The following is a 25597-nucleotide window of genomic DNA, read 5'->3' on the forward strand; positions in this document are numbered from 1 at the left end:
GATGCATGTGTGCGTTTGCAGAGCGTGAAATGGATCTGAACCAAGAAGTAGAACAACAACAACCTTTGTGGTGTTTTTCTATGTCAGCCATTTTTTATCCAGACGAATGAGGATCATTTTTGGACCCTGTTTTTGTTTCTCTTAATAATAATAAAATCCTCCCTGAGGTGGTTTTAGTTGTTGCTCGGCTGTGATTAGATGAAAATAGGTGGAGTTTAGGAGTTTCGCTGGTCGTCCTCCTCTCACCTCCACACTTTCTTTCTTCCTGTGTTTAATTATTTACACGCAAAGACATCATTTAAAATTTAAATGAGTCCTAAATGGCACACACCAGAGCTGGGTGTCTTGATGTTGGCAGGACATAATATATTGTATTGCATCCAGCACAAGCTACTGAACAGTGGAAAATTATGTTATCATCAAGTGTAAGTGAGCTGCAGACTGGGAACGAGGCAGTTTCATCCAAATTGAAATATCTGAGGTCTTCTCCTAATTGCACAGATGTTGTGGTTTAATTAAGAGGGTAAAACCAGCAGTCAGTAATGGGAAGAGTGATGAGATGAGGAAAATGGGTAGCTGGGGAACCCACCACCCATTCTTCATCAGAGTCTTAATCTTCTCCGTGAGCTGCTCACAGTCTGGACTGTATTTACAAGGATGTAAGATGCAGCCAGTTGTCAGCACACAGAACATATATGAGGCTGAGGAGCTGCTAATAACAATACCTGTCAGCGAAGAACGTCCAAAGGTATTTTTAGTCAGACTATTGTGCTGTGAAGTGATTTGGCAGTCTGTGTCAGTGAGTCACTGTAATAACTTTCTGAATGGTTTCAGTCCAGCGCTTCATCTTTTAATTTTTAAACACACTCTACATGAAAAAGGCTGTAAAAAAAAAAAGGACGGCGACGATGCAGCCGGTCAGTGTCTCTCTGAGCCCAACAATGCAAATGAAAAAAATCAAACAAGCCCATCATCTTGTCATTTGTTTTTCACGTCGCGGCTGCAGAAGGAAAGTCATTCAACCTGAGAGCACGAAGCTTCTGTCTGAGCGGTGGTGAAGGAGGTGGTGGTGGTGGTGGAGGGATGCACTGTCACCCTCCTCCTCCGTCTGATTAAGCTCGGACCCTCCAGCTCATACATCTCAATAAAGCACCTCGACAGCTCTTTCCTCCTGTAAATTGATGTTTGCTGGAATTTAATTTATTTGGGAACGTGACTCCATCCCCTGCACTGGAGGAGATCTAATTATGCATGTATGAAATAAATACTTGGGCTGCTGCACCAATACATGGTGGCACAGTGACTTATAGATGGGCGTGGGGCTATTAAACGCATGTGAAGGGAGAGGACAGACAGAATAAGAAAGAGATAGTCAATGGAAAGGGTTTCATGCAATTTGGCTCGCCAATGGAAAGAAGAAATATCTGCTGAGAGTTTGTTCAGATGCCACAGAATCTACAGGGTTAGTTAAAAACATTAAAGACTCACTAAAGGTGAGAAAAACTACATGAGCTGCACATTTTGAACATGTTTTACTTGAAAAAAGATTGATTTGCCAAAATGGTTAAAAAGCACAAAATAATTTAACAGCAGCTGAGAAGGTTTTGTCTCCACCAGCTGTGGAAAAAATAAATTCATAAAAAACAGCCTTTACGGGGAAACATCATCTCTGTAGTCACTAAATGTTTGTAATTATTGCCAGATGCATAAAAGCATTTTGGTCCCACACTCAGTGACTTGGCCTCTGCATGATATCCAGCTGCTTAAAAAAGGATTTTGGAGCTGCTTTGGAAGTGAGAGAATATTTTGACCAACTCTATCTTCTAGTAATGCTGCTCAGAGAGCCCTCAGCAAAGGGACGTAGCTGCCCTAAGTATGTATGTTGACCTGATTCTGTGTTTGACTGGGCGCCTACCTGAGGATGAACCTGCCTTGACTTTGCTATAATGGAACTAGAGCTTAGCCTATCATGTAACAGATATGTTGCATGGAGGGGAAGCGCGTTGCTGTTACGGCCACGGCTACACACCTAAGATGCATGACCTTGAGTTTGAGCTTGACTTTTCATCCAAGGTCAACTGTCCCATCACCAATATGGGTTCCTATCTAACTGTAATCAGAATGTTGTGATCCGAGTTTTGTGCTTTGTATAAGACTGTGTTTAGTGTATGTGCTCGTTTCTTGTGGCTGCGACTGTGTTTTCAGGCCGGGCGGGTTTCCGGACTCACTCTCCTCCACACCTGATGTGCATCAGGGCTGGATGAAGCCTGCCTCCACCTGTGCTCCAGCGCCAGTGGATTATCCTCCTCAGAGTGGTGACCGGCCAGCCGTGCTGTGAGAGCTTCATGCTTTGTGATACTTGCTGTGTCTAATGTGTGTTTCGTCAGCGCTTTTTGCCAGAACCTCCCTGACGGATCGTGGCCTCCCCAGCTCAGCTCTAGCAGCAGAACCCTGGGCTCAGTCGTCTCGTCTCCGGGTCCCCCCCGAGGAAACTTCCCCAGGATCCCCCTCACTCACTCAGCTTCACTCACAAGCTTCCCAGTGTCCCTTGATTCCCTGCTATTGTAAAATAAATCCCTCTGGTCTTCACTTCCAAACCCTGTGGTGCATTTTTGGATCCCTGTGTGTTTATCTGACAGCCTTTCCAAGTTATAATGGATTTAAAATATGATGACTACGACCTTCAGTGTGACCTTGACCTCTTTGTCAAGGTCACGTGTTACATCACCAGTTCATAGGCCTCAAATGTGACCTTTGACCTCTGCAGCACTCATCAATGCCTGTATTGACCCCAGAATCTAATCACTCCGAGCAGGGACCTTATCGAGGTCATATATGAAGTTTGAGGTTCAAACTCCTGTAAAGTGCCAACTGTTAACAGACCAAATAAAACACACACAGACACACACAAACAGATGGACACGATCACTTTATCGTTGCCCATCGATGGGCAACGAACAAAACAGACGTTGAATAATAATGTGATGCTGGCTGCAGTACTTTCAAAAGTCAGAACACATCATATTTAGGAGCTACATCAGGAGGCTGTGCTTTAGGTCCACAGATGATTTCTGTCCCAGAGGTCCTGTGGGTTCATCTGGCCAATAAACTTNACCTCCCTGACGGATCGTGGCCTCCCCAGCTCAGCTCTGGCAGCAGAACCCTGGGCTCAGTCGTCTCGTCTCCGGGTCCCCCCCGAGGAAACTTCTCCAGGATCCTCCTCACTCACTCGGCTTCACTCACAAGCTTCCCAGTGTCCCTTGATTCCCTGCTATTGTAAAATAAATCCCTCTGGTCTTCACTTCCAAACCCTGTGGTGCATTTTTGGATCCCTGTGTGTTTATCTGACAGCCTTTCCAAGTTATAATGGATTTAAAATATGATGACTACGACCTTCAGTGTGACCTTGACCTCTTTGTCAAGGTCACGTGTTACATCACCAGTTCATAGGCCTCAAATGTGACCTTTGACCTCTGCAGCACTCATCAATGCCTGTATTGACCCCAGAATCTAATCACTCCGAGCAGGGACCTTATCGAGGTCATATATGAAGTTTGAGGTTCAAACTCCTGTAAAGTGCCAACTGTTAACAGACCAAATAAAACACACACAGACACACACAAACAGATGGACACGATCACTTTATCGTTGCCCATCGATGGGCAACGAACAAAACAGACGTTGAATAATAATGTGATGCTGGCTGCAGTACTTTCAAAAGTCAGAACACATCATATTTAGGAGCTACATCAGGAGGCTGTGCTTTAGGTCCACAGATGATTTCTGTCCCAGAGGTCCTGTGGGTTCATCTGGCCAATAAACTTTTACCACTTTTAGATGCTTCTGGAAGTTTTGTGTTTTGTGTCTGTGCAGCAGCAGGAACTGAGAAGCTCCGGCCCTTCTGGAGAGACCTGGACTTTCACTTGGCCTATGAAGGTTCACTGCTGCCCTGTAACAGTTTCCCACACACTCTGCTCCCCACGGACTTAATTCAGAGCTTATCTCACTTTCATGGGCCTTAATCACAACGAACAGGACTTAGCAGCAGCTACAGCTTCACCACCCAGAAGCTCCCACACAGGAACTCCAGTCTCCTCTCCACGTCCACCTGCTGTCTGAACACCACAAAACAAATTCAGCAGCAAGGACACGCAGGCAGCAGTCGGATCAAAACACAAACTTCCTCCTTTGTGAAAACTCATCCAACAAATCAAAGGCAAAGCTGCAGGCTTTGATGTCACTTTCAGATTGGAATCTGAAGCTTTCGGTGACGGGAATCGTCAGGTTCTTGTCAGATGAACAGAACTGATGTTTAAACACTGGCTGGGCAAAAAACAGCGGCGCCATGCAGCGAAGTGACAAATCAATGCAAAGGTCTGTTAACAGGCAGGAGCGATAGGCACTGATCAAAGAGCTGAGCTCGTGCCAGTTTGCTGTATCAGTGGCACGCTGGATGGGAGAAACATCAAGCATCCATTTACATATGGCTTTTTAATATTTAATCAGGTCGGCTGCCAATAGAAAGAGATTTACATGTGAGAGGCGAAGCCCTCGTTAAGCACACAAGTTAATGAAGTGTGCCAGCTGATATGTGCCCTGCTCATTAGTAATTCTTTTGTCAAACCTCCGATGAATATACAGAACCGTGTGAAGTGTTTGGTCCAGCTGAGATTAAGAGCACGACTCTGTCAAAACCTGCATTTGGAGACCAAAGTGGAATCAAGGAGTGTCAAAACACATCCGCAGGAGGACAGAGAGCAAATCAATTACTGCTCTGTGGGGCTGAAGACACCAAACCTCCTCCACCATCCGCAGAGAGCAGGGAGAGAACAGGGACAGGCTCCTTACCATATTCAGACCCATTTGAATTTGTAATGTGTGAGGCAGCGGAGGAGAAACTGTTGAAGAGCGCAGGATCCCCCAGCAGTGCGTGGCACCGTTTAAAAGAAAAAAAAAAAGAAGAAGTGCTTTAAGAAGCCAAAGATGACTCGTCCTGATCTGTATGCACATACAGTAGGTCGGAGGTGGTGGTGGTGGTAGGTGGTAGGTTGTGTGTTGCATCATTTATCGAGAGACTCGCTCTGTTAAAATCACACAACAGTCACTGATGCACACACTAGTGAGCTGTCTTAATATTTCTCCAACCCTGTGTATTAAACAGCACATCTATGGGTCACAAACGCTCCCTGGCATGGTCACCCCTTCATAAACCAAAGATGCAGACACCTACAGCGACAAGGGAAGCAGCCAACAAACAAAAAGCCAAGTTGTATTTTAGTGAAGTGAAGAGCATCACAGCGGCATCAGCAAACCTCCCCACATACATCACATAATACTTTCCCCTGGTCTTCCCACCTGCAGTGGCATGTTCCACATTTTAAAAACCACTGGTATGGGGAGGGAAAAGTGCCCCATTTCCATGTCCACAGATACCTACTTTCCTGCTGGAGCCACTGGTGCTGGTTGCTGTGGAGACCATTCAGTCGTTCTAGGTCACGTCTCTCTGAAGCATTTCTTAATGTAGGCGAATGGTCGTCGTAAAAATAACTGGAATTAAACTTGTGGGAAGGATTCCATTGGGCTTATTATCAAAGGTTTACATGCACTTTAGCTTTAAAACTTTTAGCATTAGCAGAGGAAGCCAATAAGCAGTGCAGCAGCATTATGTCATGTTCTGGCTCATTAGTGTATTAATTATGATTATTTGAATATGATTCAAAGTCATGGAGAAGAAAAATCCAGATTACTGGTATAATTTCAGCACATTAAGTTTTTAAATGCCTTTTTAATGGATCACAAAAAAATATATAAAAATGTTAGAAGAGTTTCCATCACACAGAAATGTCACGATGTTTGTTTTTGTCTCTAACTTGTTTTTGACCGTGGGGGGAAAGTTATTAAAAAATAAAAAGAGAGCATCCGCGATTTAGCATTTAAATTAAATTCACTTGTGTCTTTGTTTTTTTTTTTTTTCTTCTTGTGTCGCTCGACTTTTATGACGCCACAGTTAAAAATGCTTTCTAAAGATCTGAGCTGAGATTTTTCTGCACATGTGTCACGTGGAGCTTCGTCAGTCTGATGAATGCCCTCAAGTGATGCTGATGAATCATCGTGGGTTCAGGTTGAAGACTACAAACTTTGAAAAAAGTTTGTCAGAGTTACAGAGAAGTTTGTTCCACAGACTTCAGGCTAAAGTCGCTGCTACGAACAAAACTGACCTGAATGTCGGACTGGACTGTTTGATGCAAGTCTTGAGAATGAAGAAGATAGAAACTGGCTTTACAGGAACTCACAATGATGGGAGCATGTTCAGAGCTGCCACAAGGATGTATGCTGGTGTGGCAGGAAAATTCTCTGATTTGTGGATTCAATGCTGCACAGAATCCAGATTAAAGAGGTTTTTGCACAAATAAAATGAAGGCATTTCTCAGTGACAGCTTACTGATCTAGTTTCTCTCCCTGATCTGCATATTACATGACATGCAGTGATTCTGCACAACATCCTTCAGCAAACACTCCTCCACATTTTAATTACTTCTCTTTTTCCTCACTGCTGTGATCAAAGCTGAACTTTCTACAGTGTGCAGAGTTCACACTGGGGTTAACATCGTCCTAAATGTGGATTATTCTGTGTACATAAATTCTCCAGCAACAACCACATCAACCAGATATATTAGTTTGGAAATGCACCTTTAATAGGCCTTTACTGCTGTCAGGAGTCACAGCAGCCACTCAGCTTGACAGTGGAGTAAGTTACCAAAGCACAGGAGTCAACTGATGGCTACTGATGAACAGTTTTCCAGTTTCTTAGTCTGGCTAAACAGAGAGAAGTGTGTCGTGACTTGATGCTTGAGGTGGGTTTCCCTCATAATCCTGTCCTCCGCACGCTAAATGCCACAGGGCCCTCTTCCTCTCCCCACCCAGCGTCTGAAAATAGATCCTCACCACCGCTCTGATGTCATCTTAAGCACAGGAGAATCGAGTTGGCTCACCCAGATGGATTTTTCATCAGTACAGAGTATAAAGTACACTTCATGCTCTCAGTTTCCTTGGAAACACATCTGTTATTAAAAAAGGGGGAAAACAGTATACATTTCTAATTCTTGCTTCTATGTGTGTTTTTCAGCCCTCTGCTCATCATTTCTGTCAGTTTGTGTGAAATCAACGGGCTGGAAGCCTGTAAACACTCGTGTTGTGTAGATGTTGGTGTGTTCATGTTCTCCATCAACACTAAGCTGCAGCAAGGTGCCTCCATAATAAGGGCTCCGGTGGTAAAGCAGGTTGTTCACTAACTGTAGGATTGGTGGTTCAATCCCCGGCCCCTCCACATGCTGAAGTGTCTCTGGGCAAGACAGCATACAGCACATCTGACTACCAGCAGAGCAGAAAGCTTTGGACCAGTCATCCCACGGACACTTGATTTAACTATGATTTGGGATCTTTGATGGTGTGGTTGGTCACATCGTCCTGCTGGAGGAGGTTTGTCATTAACTATGAGAGCTTTAAGTCTTCATGCACTTGGTGGGAACTTGTCTCAAAGTCCATGAGTCTGTCAGTGTAACCCTAGCCCTGGGATTGGGTCAGTACAGCTGGAATCAATGACCTTCATATCAATGGCCCAAACCCAATCGGGACATTAATTCCTGCTGAGTGAATGAAGCTCTCTGGACTGTTTACTGTCAGATTGGCAAGTGAATAAGGAGGAGGAGCAACAAATGCCTGATTGAAACCCAAACTCAGTGTTAACGTCTCCTTCAGGATCTCAGGATGTGGAACTCCCAACTAGTCAGTCAGAGCTGATGGAGCCTCCTGGATGAAGGTGGAACGTCTTCAAGGAACTCAAGCAGGTCCAGTTTCTACAATTAAACTACTAGAACAAGTGAATAAGAGCTCTGATGCAGAATCTTCCCCACGATCATGCACCTTTTTTGGGATACTTTCCTGAAGGTCTTACCCATAATTCATTGCAAAATTAGTGACGTATGAACATGGTCGTCCTGCTCCCCACAGAGAAGAAATCCACCAGCAAGTTTATCTGCAAACATCAGCATCTGTTTGCCCCCTTTGTGGTCATTTTCACACATCTGTAGAGTTAAATGTCTGCTGAAGCTCTACAGACGTCCACTGCTGGTAGTTTTATTAAACGTACCATCAAACAGGGAGAGAATAACTGAGCAGCTGATGAAAATAAAACATGAATCCAATCTTTTTTTAAATACTAACAAAGCACTGACTCTAAACAATGTCAGAATCCTGGCTCCCATTCCTTCATGTCATCCTGCTTTAAACCCTCACGTACCAGATGAACCACTACAGCTGCAGCCTGTCCACCAGATGCAGGGTTCAGCTATAAGCTAGCAATCATTTCAGTCGGCTTTGTCCTTCCTTACGTTGTCTGGTAAACATCAACAACAACAGCTTTTGAGCAGCAACCTACCACTCAGACAGTTTCAGGTTTTGCTGAGGATTTCAATCAGGCGGCGCTGCTTCCTGTTTCCTGCTTTGATTTATACGTTTTCTCTCTCAATTCATCAGTACTTTGAGGTGAAGTTGTTTCCTTTGCTTCACTCCACCTGTGATTGGTTTAAAGAAATGCAAACAAACCAGGTATTTCTTTATTGATTGTACACTTTACATATCCTGTATTAAGCACTATGAGGAAGGTTAAAATGTAAATATATAATATTTACCTGTGATTCTGTTTCTGTCGCCCACAAGCCTGCTGCCTGTTTCTTACACTAACTTTCCAGTTATTCTATAATTTTACGATGAACATCCTGCATCATTTTAGTTTTAATCATGAGATATGTCATCCTTGCAAAAAAGCTTTTTTTATGCCACACAGTTTATAAAAGCACAGTCTTTCTGTTATTTGGAATTTCAAGTCCAACTCAGGACGAGTCGGTTGATGTTGTGGCATTTAAATAAGATGGCTTTGGGTATTTAAGCTAAACACACCCTGACCTGGACACACAAAGATAAAATAGATTAGATTCTTCTTATCTAACTCAACTAAGATAGCAAAGAGGGTTTTTTTTACCAAAATGTCAGACTGTTACCTTTAAACTTGGCATTTTATTCTGTCATACTGTTACTGTGAAGTCTTCAGGCTGTGGCGGTGAACACATCCGACTCCTGTGTGTCTCCGTCCATCACGTGAACAGTGTTCTAGCTTTTATACATCTGGTTTTTGGGGTTTTTTTACAGAGGGAGTGTGACTTCCATCTAGGTTGCAGGAATCAATAGCCCCTCTCACTTCACCTCTCGGCAACACAACCCACGTCCTTTGTGTAGCTTCACTTGATGGGACACACAGCCAACACCTCAAAACCACACAGACGCCAAAGTTTGTGTAGCACAGCGCTGGCATCCAAGGGCATCAGAGCCTCTCCGTCTCATTGACAAGCTGTCTGCATTAGGAAACGCTCCTGCAGACTTCAACAAAGATAAATGACAGCGCGGGAGCAGCAGCCCGATCGGCGCTGACAAATACAGGAAGGGCTCAAACTGGGAACGTGATTTATAGGTGGCTGATTAATAGATGTGTGCTTTATGCCCCTGTAGAGAAATCCTCCTTTCACTGTTGGGTTGTTTATGTTTCCATTTCAATGGGAGGTTTACCAATCAATTTTTATTAATATCCGACACACACACACAGTACGGGAGTCACACTATCACACCTGATTCTTTTCTCTTTTGTGAAACACTCAGAAACATCAACATGTTGCAGCTCAGCCCGTCACCATGACCGTCTAATTATAGGCAGGACATGTGGAAGCTCTCCAGGCTCTCAAAACACATAAACAAAAGGCCGGTAAAATCGTAGCTTCATCTGGTTTCTTGCTGTCAGCCTCGGGCGAACACGCTGCTCACTCCTGCGCTCACTCAGAGGTTGGCGAGAAGAAGAAGAAGAAAAGCTGCTTCTTCATCGGATCTGCTGTCAGCTGCCGAGGTGGTGATGATGGATCGATCAAAGGCAGACAGACGATGTTCGCTCTCATCAGAACCAGATCAGGTTTTCTGTATTCTAACAGCGATGCCACGTGTTGCTTCAAAATGCAAAACAAAATGCTTTTAGCCTTCGATTTCCAGCTACTGTACCCAGTAGCCCCAGTATGCAGATTACATTCACCTGGGAGCTTCTCAGTACAACCACCAGATGTGCAGATCCATCTGAAGGGAAAAGCTCTCTGAAGGACATGTTATTGATATCTGAGGAAGGTGGAAGCTGCCTGTACATTCTCCTGTTCCTCTGGTAGGCTTTTGTCCTCCTGATTGCTAAAGGAGGTGATGGATTGAAGGTGCAGGTTCTAGCAAACAGCATCATCAGACTCCAGAATCAGCATTTTATTCTCATCACTACCAGCCTGAGACGAAGCCACGAGCGAGGCAGTCAGACAGCCCAACCAAAACTTAAGAGATCCTTTTTTCTAAATCCTGTCAGCATGTATGCGATCAGCTGCAATAAGTCTGAGCCAGTAAACACTGACATTGTGTAGATATTGATGTGAGTGGAGAGCTTTGTGAAGTCAAAGCTGAAGCAATCGACAGTCGTCTATACTAAAGTCAACATCACTTCAATCTCTGTGTGTCCAATCTGAGCTACATCTGACCTGAGAAGCAGAGGAAGCACTCGGGTTTCAATAGATCTTATGTTATGAACTGTACAGTGCAGCACTTCATTAGCTCGCAAGCTCACCACAAAAAGCCAGCTTCAAAGACTTCTTTACGTAAGATGATACCATCTGAACAAAACCGCCGTGATGTCAGAACGTTTGTGTTGCCGTGGAGTCATTCTGTCTAAATGCTGTTGGTGGGAAAATAATTCCCAAAGTACAAAGTCATGCGTCATGTTTCTGAACGTGTTTAGATAGAAATGTGAATGTATAAAAGAACAAAGGACTCAAAGGTTCAGTATCGTGCTTCCATCAGGCTGAGAGACTAATATTGTACAGAATCGTGTAAATCAGGAGCGACTAAGGCTGACTTTTAGTTCCTATCATCCATAAAGCACTAAAAACACAGAATCCTACACTTCCCATAATGCAACTCTGTCACAACCAAGTCCACCTTTTTCAAACGTTTCTATGGTAAATGCACTTCGTCTATTTGTGTAATAGGTGATTTAAACAGATTGAAACAGAGAGCTTGATTTTTTTAAGTCTGAATCTTGACCTGGGACATCATCAGGACCTTTAAACCTGCTAAACCTGGACTTGACTTAGGACTTGTCAGACCTGCACAGGGACACGACTTCATACATAAGTAATGTCATAACTGGAAACACAAGGACTAAGATTTGGACCTGACATCAGACTGGTTAGAAGTGACTCCATGTGTTTGAAATATGATTGACATCACAAACATCTGCAGATGAACAACAGGTAGAAGCTACACGACCTGCTGAATGTCATTCAGAATACTAAAAACACAACAGTGTGATTCACACGACAAAGAAACCGCCTCTAATCAACAGGCACAGGATTTACACATTTACATGAGTTCTCCAGTGAATATAACCATCAAACAGCCGCTGACAGCATTTTCAGATTTCACCAAACATCATAGATTTAAAACAGTGACTCAGTGGTTAATGAATAAAAAATCTACAGCGAGCAGGCAAAGTGTAAAGAAAAGAAGCATCCACAGATGTTTGGATCTGCCGTGTTCACTCTCAGCTAACAAATGTAATGACTGATCTCATAACCACGTTTTAAGTCAGACTTCCATTCTGATGATTTTTTTCCCACAATCCTCCCTGACAGATCTGTAATGTCACAGTGTCAGTGTGGATAACAGAAGAGTATTGATGAGTGTGATCACAAATTGCACCGTGTAGGAAAGCAGTTCTGCTACGTCAATGGATAGAAGAACATTTTCTACAAGTGCTGATTTAATCTCTGGAGCATTTACAACATAGATTTCATACCCTGCCTAATTAAAATAATTAATACTAACTATAATAGCATATAATAATGACATGAGTTTGTGGGGCACCATGAACAAGGTCCTGATGTTAGGATCCAACAGAAGCTTCATCGAGGACCCTTCAGTGCATCTCTGATATCTGAGCAGCATATTGTACTCACGACAGCGTCCTCTCCAGTCTGGCACCAGCTGAGCCGATGATCTCTCCCAGCGTGCAGAACATCTGACCCAGGAAGTCCTTCACAGAGTAGAAGAAACCAGCATCATGAATACAGCACGGGTCAAGCTGCTGCTGCTAATAAAGCCTTCATGAGCTTTAAGCCACTATTGATCCCCCCCAAAACATTTTGTGGTATTTTATTTGCAGCTAAATCTTTTCATTACTTCGCCTCACGACTTACGAGCTGCTTCGAAACCCGTCTGTTTTTATGAGCATTTTCAATTGGTGAGTAAAAAAAAAACAACCTCAAGCATAAAAGCAGAAACTTCAAAGATCAGATCCGTGTGGAGGGATGAGAAAACCTCGGAGTCAAAACTGAAACTAAGATTTAGACTAAAAAAAACCTCATCTATCATGTTTTCTGCATTCTTTTTTGCAGGACTGCCTCTTGTAATTAGATCAACTCGTTGTGCTTTGTTCTTCTGCAATCGTTTATTCACCTACAAACATCATTCCTTGTTTTCTTTAATAGATTTTCCCTGAAAGTCTGTTAACATGTTGTTCCTCTATGTTTGGATGGAAACCAAGAACATTTCCAGAAAATCTGAAAAGGAAAATGTAAATACATCCAGTGTTGTTATTAATTCTCCATTTACACTTGGTATCAGCACACAATCTAAATCCAAACTTATCCAGATTAGGGAAAGCGCACGTCACTGCAATGTGTAAACGCACGTCGAATCCACAGGGATCCAGACGTGTGTTGGACTGAATCAGCTCTGTGGTACTGAAGGGTTGTTTGGGACATCACGCTACATACTGGGACACGTCAGCAAGTCCAATCTAACTAATTTACATATTGATATTGGATCGGATTCCGGCACAATCCTGACAGCACAAATGCATTTTAATACCAGATATAAATGCAAAGACCTGCTGATGGGATGTCAGCATGTAGATGATGTATGCAGACAGATCACACTTTAATGCCAGGTGTAGATGGGTCCGGAATAAGAGGCCACGGCATCTTAAAAGGGCTCCGAGCCACATTAAAGCATCTTCACTTGACATTTAAGTCACATGCTTCATGTACCTCATCATTTATCCACCAAGTCCGATCTCATGGCGCCGTCACATCACATTGTGTTTCTATCGACGCGCCACCTTTTACCTCTGAAGCCATCAATGTTTCAGATGACTTTCTATAATGTATTGCTAATCAAAATGTATCACCGAAAACCCGTCAAAAAGCACAGTTACTCCACTAATGCACCAGACGTAAGTGTGCAGGAGAGCTGGAATCCACTGAAATGAACAGGTGACCAAGGAAAAAGACTTTCTATTATGGGATGTTGAGATGAGAGAAGCAGTCTCACAATGCAGCCCAGATGGTCTCTTGTCTGTCCAGTGTGACTTCCTTCATTCATATCAAAATCCAGCTACGGATCAGTCACAGAAACCCAGTCAGAAGTCTCTATGTTTAAGATCTTAGATGGAAAAATGTCCAGCAGATAGACGGGAGAATGAGGAGAAGGTTGTCTTACCTTCTGCTCGTCCATGTAGGAAGGCGGTGAGGAAAGGCAGAGACAAGTTAGAGGAGAAGCTAGAAAACACAACGACGACACCTCAAGTTGATGTCAGAGCACACATTACTAATGCAGAGGCTGCAGGAGGATCATCATCACTTTGATCAACCGCTGTGTGATGTAAATAAAATAAAACCCAAATTATACTCTTGATTGAATTTTCTACATTGTAAGTATTGCTGCAGCTTTTTTTTCTGATTTGAAATTATCCATCCATCCATCAGCTCTATCTGCTCATCCCGGGGAGGCTGCAGGAAGACTGGAGTCGATCCCAGCATCAGACATCAGACTCACATTCACACATTACAGACGAGCGAGAGTCGTCTCTTTATCTAACCTGAGTGTCTTTGGACGGCGGGAAGGCTATAAAACAAACCACTGATCCAAACGAACAAGGAAACAGGTGTCACACCTTCAAAAAGTATTTAGTTTGTCCAAAACTAAAACTGCTTCAGTCCCACAAAGATAATACTGGAAGATGTTCATTGTGAAATAGTGGACCAGTGCAGTGTGACTGTGATCACTGACGACTACTCTGATAAATCTGGGCTGGGCAGGTGTCACTCTACGACAGGTGGACTTTGTGTAACACTAGACAGAAGACAGTCCACACAGAGAAGTCTTCAAGAAGTCATGTCTTGTCTATAACTGAGGGCCAGCACAGGATTCCTCTTACATTCAAATACATGCATGAAAGGATCAGTGGTGTCTGGTTATGTGTTAGTTATCTGTTAGTCCTGTAACAAACTGGCAACCATCTCACCAGGTAGGATGGGCTTCAACCCTCTCCAAAGCAGATCTAAATGTTAAATGGATGGATTTTTTTAATCTGACCAGTCTTGTGTGTTTGATACAATGAAAACATCACAGGTAACATAATCTTATTGCCGCTTAATCTGCTTTACTTCTGGGTCGAGGTGTGTATGGACCTGCACTGTACGAGGTGTGTATGGACCTGCACTGTACGAGGTGTTTCACAAAAGTTCCAGGACTGGTGTCACAAAAGATAGATTTCAAATACAAACTACAAGTTTTCCCCTTCGTAGTAAAGCCCTGGAGTCTAACACCCTCCTCCAGCCTTCTCTTCACGCCGCCATGCACTCCTGGAGGGATTCTTCCAGGATCCTTCGCAGCTCCATCGTCACAGCCATCTTGATGTGGTCCACGTCTTCTAAACGAGTCTCCTTGATGAGCCCTTGAGCTTGGGGAAGAGGAACAAATCCCACAGAGCCAGGTGGGGTGAGTAGGGAGGCTGCTCCAGCATGGAGATGTTCTTCTCAGCCAGGAGCTGTGGGATGTTCAGGGCGTTGTGAACAGGCGTGTTGTCATGGTGAAGCAGCCACGACTCGTCCTGTAACAACCCTCGCCTCTGGTGCACTGAACGAAGCAAACATCACAAGATCTCTTTGTAGACGTGCCGGTTGATCAGGAAAACCCACAGTTTGTAGTTTGGGTTTGAAATATATGTTTTGCGACACCAGTCCTGGAACTTCTCTGGAACACCTCGTATGTTTGTGAGCTGCTGTCACTCGGGTTTGTTGTGTCCCTTCAGTAAAACATCACGTATGAATCATTTACACCGTTGTTCTGCAGCTTTGTGACTAACAGCACTTGCAGCTTGGTAGCTCGCTAATACATCTTTTGATGTCATCGGTAATGGAACACACTCACATCCTGAATCAATCCTCTAGTCACACATATAGTCCATCATCACGTACGCATTTGAAAACATGGTGATGAGAACTGAACATATTGCTTGGGGGAAAATGAGGCATAAATGATGATGTAGAACATCAGGACTGGAAGAAGAGAAAGGAGGTTTCATTTGTTTGATCCACTGATTGAAGCAGATAAAAAATAAAGAAGGAAAAAGGGCTGCTTGGGGACTAGAAGAAGGATTAAACGTATGTGCAGACGACCACATGGGAAAACTAAGAAAGTACAATGAAGAGAAAAGTAAAATACGTTTGGTTTTGGTTGATCAACTGATTGGATGTAAGTAAGCTATTTATTCATGTACATTTGTGACTCATCTCCACATGAACCCACATGTCATTGTGAAATATGTTAACGTGTTCAAAAGCGGCTTACATGTTTGGAGAGGTTGGAGCTCCTGGTGTCCACATTGTACCTGCAGTTCAACAAAAAAACAGCAGACATTAGAAAAAAATAATAAAAATAAATGCATGGATCTGGAGCAGCACTGAAATGTGATACAGTTTGAGGTCAACATGCAGATTAAAGTCTCTCTCTGGCAGATCTTTCTCTTTCTGAAGACTCCAGCTTCCCTCGAGGACTTCCTCTGAGGAGCCATCAGCAGGAGTTCCTCTGAAAATAATCCTGCTCATGTTTGGAGGAAAAGAAATCCACACTTGTGTCCAATAACAGCGTGGACGATGCGTTCTTCAAGTCTCTCTCTGGACCTCTCCATCTTCCACTCACTTCTTGTCAGCATCTTTTTACAGAGAGGAGGACACTCGGCCGAAACCTTCTCACCACTTCATCACTTCACTTTCTCCACTTCTGTCCCAGAGTCACATCCACCCGACTGAAATAAAGAGTTTTTGCTGCTGCATGAGGCTGCCTGAAGCATAAAGTTTCACAAAGACGCTGTAAAAAGGAATTCCTTATTGACTCAGGGCAAGAACAGCACTGAGATCTCAGCCGTACCATCTCGGTACCGTTGGGCTCTCCAGAGGAGCCGGGCTCGGAGCAGACGAGCAACAAAGCGTCTGTATTATGAGGTTTGTGCTGAAGCCCAGCGGACCGGCTGCTCCCCTGTTAGCTGAGGCGAAAGCAACGCTAAGAAAATAAAATACGACCGTCAGACTTAAAACATTCAGAGTCTCCGACGTCTAGAATGCTTCCAACAGTTGACACAAAACTTCCCCAGTTGCTGATGCTGCTTCATGCATTCTCCGGCAATGTTTGCATTTCAAAGTGAAGCGATGGAGGACCTGTGAGGAGGACAGTTTGTTTATGTCCCTCGTTCCTTTGCTTCCCTCTTCTGTCTTTAGCTTGGTTCCTTCCCTCATTTCTCAGTGTTTGTTTTTACCCCTTTTCCCCATTTTCATCATTTCCTAAGCACTTCTCCACCCACTAGTCTCCCACATGTGACAATTAATTTGAGTTTCCAAACACATTTTGTAAGACCACCTGTTTGCATATCCAAACAAGTCTGGAAACTTTGCTTTTGTCATTTGTTTGTGCATTAATGTGACTATTCTAAACCACCAAAGAGGACGTGGTGGTCATTTGAGCGAGCTTGTTAACCTCGTTATCCCGACAGTGGTAACGAGACGTCAGGTGAAACTGTTATAGAGCTACAAGTATGAACAGGGAGGAGATGGGGTCGATGAATGGGTGCTTGTGATAGTGCAAGTTCATCCATCCATCCATTATCTCTACACCGTCATCCTCACTAGGGTCATGGGGGGCGAAGCCTATCCCAGCTGACTCAGGGTGAAGACAGGTTCACCTGGACAGGTAACCAGTCTATCACAGGGCTACACTTAGAGACAGACAACCAAGCACACTCACATTCACACCTCGTGAATTTACTCTCCGTCACCTCTTTGTTTGGGTTCTGCACCGACACACCTGGTGGCCACGAACCATCACACTATGTTCTCATTCCTTTGGGTTACTGCTTAAAGCTCATGACCACAGGTGAGGCAAAAGCCTGAACCTCATTATCAGCAAGGAGCAGAAAGACATCCTGAGGTCCTCAGATCATATTACTGCAGTATTAGCACTAATGCCTTATTAGCAGAGAAACATAATTGGCAAGTGAAATGGTTCCTCACTCCCTTCCTATTCTTTCCTCTCGTCCTTTCTCTCTCCAGGGCTTCACCTTCAGGTCTTGCAGTGCTGTGACTGACACTGAGGGTTCTGCATGGTCAGAAAAAGACCTGTACAGTGTGGCAGCATGGCAGGTTTGACAGCTGTGTGACGAACCACCCAGCACACCCTGCATCATGAAAAGGTGCTAGTTCAGGATTTTCTGGAAGAAAAAAAAATTCCTGAGCACACTTTTTTCTTTCTAGCAATACCAAGTGTAAGGGCACTGAACAGTGGAGTCACTTTGGAGAATGAATATAACTACAGTCCCCACTAAAAATCACTTTGACTGCCTGCTGCTTCCTGGATTTAATTTTCTCCAGGTTTAGCAAATGCCAAGTGTCGAGTTATAGGGCTTTGAAGAGGGAACTAAATGCAGGGGACTAATGGAAATAATGGAGCTGAGAGAAAGTTTAAAAAAAGCCCCCAGCTATGCAGCCAGCTATGGAGCTGCAGCTCGCCCAGAAGTGGCCGATTCAGCGCTCCAAACCCCCAGCCCACCCCCTCACACACTTTTATTACATTTCTAGCCTCAGTATGTCACCACTAGTCTTCAATCTATCCACTCTTTCATTTCAACCAAAAAAATAAATAAAAATCTCTCTCCCACCTCCCACACTCGCTTTGTAGAAATCTCCTTCTCCGGTTATGTCAGATTGATCTCCGTGCCGAGCTGGGTGGGATCAAATGAAATTACCTCACAGTGGGATAAGCCTGTGAGCGATGGCCAAATGAGATTTGAGTGTGGAGGAGCAATAGAGTTGCTAAAAAATCTAATGACCTTCATTTACATGGAAGGCGGCAGGGCACCTCCATGTAATTTCTGACTGCATGTGTCAGAAAGGAAGGTGAACAACGGTTTGTGTTTAGGTACGATGGTGTTGCCCTCACATCTCAGACTACACGGATCTTCTGCGGTTGGAGCGCGACACGCTTGTGCACCACCGAATCAGAATCCACATTACTGGAGCATCCTTTGTACTCCTGAGATTCACTTCATCCCCCCCAAAAAATTGGATTTCCTCTACTTTGTGACATTTACTGTTGCACGTGAAACTCGGCAGTAAGAGCATTACACCGTGGATAATGTGCAGCAAGGCAATTTAAGCTGATTTGTAGAGTCATCGTTGTGGTGATTAGCGCCGTGGAATCACATTGCAGTGATGTGTAAGGCGCTGTAATGAAAGCTGCAGTTTTTTTGCATCATGATCAACGATGTGTGGAGGAAGGATGCATTAAAGGAAAGAAATCAAGGTTTATTGGAGGGATACAGCATTAAAAAGTCTAAATAATGGACTGATTTGATTTGTTTGCTTTTTAAATTCACTGGCACCACATTATATTTCCAAAATGTTCATCGTCTTTTCCACCCTGAAAGATCAGCTGACTGTTCTCCATCAACTTCAAAACCAAAGGTGACAAGAAGCTCTTTGGAATTTGTCACATCCTGCTGGGATAACATGAATCATCAGGTCTGAACAAACTGTTGGAGTCCATTCTGTCATTAAGGAGGCAAACAAACACCTGGACGTTCTAAAACTCACGGACATTTTCTCAGATTAAAGTTTTGCTTAAAATGATCAAGCTGGTATAATCATCCATCCATCATCTCTACACCTTAACCCTCACCAGGGTCATGGGGGGCGGAGTCTATCCCAGCTGATGAAGGCAGGTTCACCTGGACAGGTAACCAGTCTATCACAGGGCTACACTTAGAGACAGACAACCAAGCACACTCACATTCACACCTACGGACAATTTACAATCACCAATTAACCTCAGCATGTTTCTGGACTGTGGGAGGAAGCCGGAGAACCCGGAGAGAACCCACGCTGCACGGGGAGAACATGGAGACTCCACGCAGGAAGATCCCGGGTGTCCTCACCGACAACCTTCTAGCTGTGAGGCAATGATGCTAACCACCACTCAACCTCGCAGCCCTGGTATCATTTTTTTAATGAAAAAGTTTGCATTAAATTTGAAACAAAACTGGAGAACCTTCACGTGTTCTCCATTTTCTTCCTGTAAATGAACATTTACTTTATTACCTGCACAAGCGTCCACAGCACTCGCTGCATCTTGGGCTCCTGTCACTCAGGATGGTTTATGCAGGTACACAGCTTGTTTTTTTCTAACGCTAACACAACCATCGAATGGAGAACTGTACGATAATGGGAAGCTGAGGAAATGAAATGGCCTCTGTAACACCCCGTGCTTCGCTGTGATTATATGTTACGGTTATTTTATATGGTTGTGATGAAAGGATAACGTGAGAAGAATACATCTGTTTTGTAATCGGCGGAAATCTACAGTCTGCTCGTGACCCGGTCGAACCGGGAGGAAAAAAAAACAAAAACGCAGCTGTCAGGTAAAATTACAGGCTCACTGTGATGTGGTTTTGCAAATCATCATTGAAAAGGAAGCACTTGAGAGTGGCTGAAGTCACACAGAAGACACCATGTCCATGTGCATTATCACCAAAATGTCAAATGATTGAAAATGACTGTATTACCAGCGAATAATTGCAATATTTCTAAGTTGACAGGGAAGAGCATTTTCATTATGAACTATTAGAATATGTAAAATGCAATCTTTTTTTTTACTGGCTGCAGTTTTCTTTTGCATCAGCTGCAGGTTTTAAAGAGAATAACTGGGACATCCTGATAATAAGGACTTATAATAATAGGAGCCTAGAAGTTACAAAATGCATGGACTAGTTGTTCAGCATCACTCTGAGACAGGATGCTTCTGATTCTGACATTACACAGGTGAAAGATTTGTAGAAATACAGGAGATTAAAAATACACGTGTAATCACCACCACACACCTGTGCACCTGTGATTTCCAATAAACCTCATGGTATGGTTATAAAATGACCAGAAGTCTGATCAGTACCGATCAGATGGAGTCCAACATGTTTGGCGTAAACCAGGACAGTGAATGCATCATCCTGACAGTGAAGCACAGACGTGGGAGTGTGATGATGAGGCTCCAGAAGTGCAAAACAACTGCAGAATTTCAGAAGGAGAGAGAAAGTCCTGCATGACACTGATGCAGAGCACACAAGAGATTGTAAAGAAGGGAAAAAGTAAAAATAACGACCAGGCCAAGTAGGTCATCAATCCAACACATCGACTTTGTTCTATTTTAAAGAGATACGGAGAGAATCACAACCCCCCCAGCAACCAGCAGCCGAGAAAGAAAACAACTAGCCTGTGAAGATGAGCAGAACATCTCCTCACAGGTTTGTGGACGCTGGTTTCGTTCACGCTGAGAGGATTTATAAAAATAAAGGTGGACATACGAAGTAGTGAAAACATTAAAGATCTCAGCAATGAAAGGTGGAAGGAGTTTTGTTGTTTGGGGTCTAAGCTTTATAATAAATCTAAACTGTTGGTTTTTAATTCTACATAAGAGCAGATATCTACGGTTCAACCTAAAGCCATCGCTGTAAGGTGGTATCATTCTGAATCATTGGGCTTTAAATGATTGTACTGACCTTTATTGTGGCTGCACCTCTGAGCCCAACTGGCATTAGTACAACACTTCAGAACTTTTTATGTCTCTAGCTTCAACGTGCCGCCTACATTAATGCGACCTTAAGATCTCGAAAAGGAAGGACGTTAATGAGCAGACACATTTTAATTGCTTCATTATGGAGACTCATTGGCTATTAATGACATTTTAAATGTTTCAAGACTGTGAGCAGCTTTGCAAAATCCAATCACTTCATCAGGCTGCGTTTGATTTTTGTTTCCTCGCCATGTTTCTGTATGTTTGCTTTAAATTATCTGCGGTGGGCTTCAGCAGCGTAAAGAACGGAGCTCATGAATTAATTTATGGAGGTGTGTACTGGAATGTGAAGGTGATCCTGATGTGATTTACATTTTCAGTTTGCATCCTGGTTGATTACCTTCTTACTCACAACCAAAGTCTGGAAATGAAAGCGTGCAGCGTGGATGGAAAAGCCCCTAATTACACACCAGGGCATGCTGCATTAAGTAAAGATCTGATTCGTTCCTTTAGGGTGCAGCAACAAAATGTAGAACAGCCTTAATTACCTTTTTTTTTATTTTTACAATAACCGATGATTGCAACACCTGTGCTCTCGCCTACACAAATAGCACTTACGGCTATATTTATCTTCCATTAGTCTATCTGGCTCGTGTTTCACTGGACTGGCCTGGTGGGTCTTGGATAAGCTCAGACCACCACAGGTTCAGCTGTAGAGACACGCAGCCTCCGTCCTGTCAAAGATCGTTGTGTCTGCGTCCTTATCAATCCTGAAATCCATTATCTCTAAATATAGCGATGGAGTCCTTACGTGGACGCGCCGCAAAGCGACATTCGCTCGTCCACACAAATTAACGAGGAGCTGGAATCTGGCTGACACATCGGGTCTATGCACAGTTAAAGTTGTTTACCTCGATGACATGTTGGGTTGTGTTAGTCATGGATCACACTAAGAGCCTTTCGCCTGCTGCTTCTTAATCTGAAAACACTAAAAGGCCAGATGATGTATTTGTTCTTTCTTTATTTCGTAGTAATGAATGAAGCTAATGAAAGAGCTGAGAGCCACAGAGAAGAGCCAGGAGGTCAGAAGGTACTGATGTGGTCTTCTCATTGGGGTTTGTTGACAATAAGCCCTGGACAGTTGCTTTGTGTGGCACCATGAGCATGAACCAGAAGTACAGCCGCCACCTTGACGGGAATTTAGTACAAAGTTGAGCATCTAACTAGCAGCTAAATCTGGGATTCAGGCGGCATATTTCTGATCAGAAAGTCACTCGCGGATTACTTTACGTCACACGTTCTGCTCTTGTGGTCCCACTTCAGTCCATTCAGCGCCCAAGCCTTATAGAAATAATACATCACTCTGCTCCACATCTATCCATTGTGATTCAGTGGGCTAAAAATACCCAGCGCAGAGAGGTGGGAGTTTAATAATTGATTCCCTCTACTGGGATGCTCACTTTTATTGGAATCCCCTCTCATGACCCCATATCAGGGAGACCACAGCGCTCTCCTGAGACTCGGTACGATCCATATCTGGGTCATGCAAGAAAAAAAGACTGAAGAGACATTTATTGTGTTTCTGAGGCGTTGTCTTTGGGATTCTTGTTGTGTGGGAATGTGAGACAATGCATCACATTAGATATCAGTACTGTACGTAGAATCAGTGATCAATAAGAGAGTATTCAGTTATTATACTATCAGCCAAGAACATGTTCTAAGATGATGAGATATGACATGTCCAGGAGACGTCTGCATGCAGAGTCATAGTGAATGTTATTAATGAATGACTGAGCAATGATCAGAATCAGAAAAAAACATAATTTATCTCTGCAAGAAGATAAGATTGTAACAGCTGCTGAAGATGTGAGAACACAAGTAATAGAATATAGTGACAGACAGCAGTAGCATGCATCGTCTGGAACATCCTGTCTCACATATACACAAACAGTCCATGCATCTGGAACCTCTACGGTGGACTATTGTTATTCCTTATTATCAGGATGCACCAATAATTCTCCAGCTGATACAAAACACTGCAGTAAAATAGATCCTGTTTCTCCTGAAGCAGCTTCTCTTCATTGGCTCCCAATAAAATCCAGAATAGATTTTAAAATCCTGCTTCTCACACACACAAAACCTGAATGACCAAGATTCATATAATATAAAGACCTTATTGTACCATATCATCCCAACAAAGCACTTTGCTCTCAACTGTTCATTCAGCATCCATCATCTATACACCGCTCAATCCTCACTGGGGCCGCAGGGGGGCGGAGCCTATCCCAGCTGACTCAGGGTGAAGGCAGGTTCACCTGGACAGGTAACCAGTCTATCACAGGGCTACACTTAGAGACAGACAACCAAGCACACTCACATTCACACCTACGGACAATTTACAATCACCAATTAACCTCAGCATGTTTCTGGACTGTGGGAGGAAGCCGGAGAACCTGGAGAGAACCCACGCTGCACGGGGAGAACATGGAGACTCCACGCAGGAAGATCCTGGATGTGAACTGAGACGTGAACCGGCGACCTTCTAGCTGCGAGGCAACGATGCTAACCACTGATCCACCTGCAGCCTGTGTTGTCAATTGATGCAATATAAATAAAATTGAATTGAATGTAAACAGCACCCTGAATTAAGAAGCAGCTTGTTCTTACACATCATCTGCTGGTGGCATGCACGGACATCTATCTTGGCTCAAAGTGGTGATGAATCTGAACTACTTTTTTCAGAGCTGGGATATTTAACAATCCTGCCATGTCACAAAAGCCGTGGTTTTGTGTTATCAGACATTTTATATTAATGTTGTTTACAGCTTTATTCAGACATGCAGGGACTATTACAGACAGAGTGGTGGCATGCTGTGATATTTGGCATGCAGCATGCATTATTAGACACAACACGACGGTAAATAGACTGTACTACAGCCTGTAATGCTGCCTGGTGATCTAATCCTCTTTGTGGAGGAAGAGCAGCTGTCTAGTATCAGACAGCTCCTCAGCCAAAACATTTCTGCTGCTTATGTTGTTCTCCAACAAATGTAAAAGAATTCCTTTTCTCTGTCAAAAGTCTGAATTGTTAGAAGGTCTCGTCCAGTAGGACTGCTCTGATATGAAATTAACAAATGCTAGAAAAGGACAACAACAATAAAACACACCTTTAGTTTGTGAAAATGGGATTTCTAAATTAGTCAAGCTGGTAAATCTGAGTTCCCTAAATCAGAAAACACTAGAGCGACATGGATTTACAGGAGTCACAGAAAACTAAAGAAAATTCCATGTTGAGGCATTTTATCTGTACTGATGCAGTGAGTTAGACTGTTTGAGTGCATTCATGTCCTTCAGGAACGCTTGTGAGCTGCACAAAACTGTTTATCATCTAAATTATTTCTAAAAGATGAACGAGATGAGGAGCGATTCTGAGTGACTGCATTGTTCTAACTCATCTTACATCTGCTTAAGTTCTTCTTCAGAAATTGCACTTAAAATGTTTAAACAAGCTTTTCTTTCAAGGATATTTTATAAGATTTTGGTGATGATTCACTTCTGCTGCTGGTTGAGCGCTCTGCAGGGCTCCATTAGCCGCTCAGGGGCAGCGTTCAATGTTGTTCTCCAGAAGTGTGCACAAAGCAAACATGTGATTTTATAAAGTAATTCTTTCCTCTTTATCAAACTGAAAATACTTCATAACGAGTCAAAGCCTGTATTCAGCGGGAGTTTGGTGAAGCAACACGGGTTCTGCTGTCATGTGTTTAAGGAACACATTCATCAGGTCTTTAAAGAGAGAAACGGTGTCTGCACGTGTTGTGTTTTGCACCGCTTAATAATTCAACGTTAATGATTGAGTTTGTCAGGAGATTAAGACTCCTCACTAAGCTCCCAGGGAAGGACGCTTCAAACTGCAAAACTTCATGCAGGCAGGATAACAATGCAATTGATTTTCAGATTTCTGAGTTAATTTCCAGCTCAATCTTTTTCTCGTTCGGTTTTTAAAGCCCTTGGAATGCTCCCATTTCCACAACAGAATTATTCTAACTGGATATTTACATGCTGTCACTCTAAAAGGCTTTGCACTTGTTTCACTGTATATGCAAAGAGTGAAATGGATTAAGTCTGTTCTCCTGGGACGACACCGTCTTCTATTATCACTGTTTAAAAAATAAATAAATGACAAAGGCCCCGTGAAACCAGAAAGCGTCACAGTAAAATCAGTCCTACTGCTTTCACAAAACAGCACCTTCTAGGTGCAGACGGATGTTTGGAGGAATGGCGTCGCTACCGGTGATCTGCTGCAGACCGGCATCCTGGCAGATCGGACTCTTTCCCAGCGGGCTGACACCGCTGTCTTTTCTTGTTGTTGTTTGTTTGCTTGGTTTTTGTCAGTCCACTGATATTTTAAAATCTTAATTAAAACACCCTCTGCATTCGGGCCCAAAGCCTTAAAACAGCACATCTGCAGAAAAAAAGTGCCAAAATGGAGAAGATGAAGCGAGGCTGCCAATGTGCAAAAACCACAGACGAGTTTCTGCAGCATCTTCTTCAGCAGATGTGGACCATGGTG

General features: G+C 43.4%; 1 protein-coding gene across 1 annotated transcript in view; it reads right to left on the reverse strand.

Annotated features, from left to right (window-relative positions):
- LOC103359415 (copine-9-like) overlaps positions 1-25597 on the reverse strand; it is a 167763-nt gene that overhangs the window by 78250 nt on the left and 63916 nt on the right. The window contains 2 exon segments of the mRNA XM_008284752.1: positions 12090-12166; positions 15766-15805. Coding sequence (XP_008282974.1) covers positions 12090-12166; positions 15766-15805 — 117 coding nt within the window.

This window comes from Stegastes partitus, unplaced genomic scaffold (assembly GCF_000690725.1).
Source record: "Stegastes partitus isolate 25-593 unplaced genomic scaffold, Stegastes_partitus-1.0.2 Scaffold370, whole genome shotgun sequence".
NCBI classification, from domain to species: domain Eukaryota; kingdom Metazoa; phylum Chordata; class Actinopteri; family Pomacentridae; genus Stegastes; species Stegastes partitus.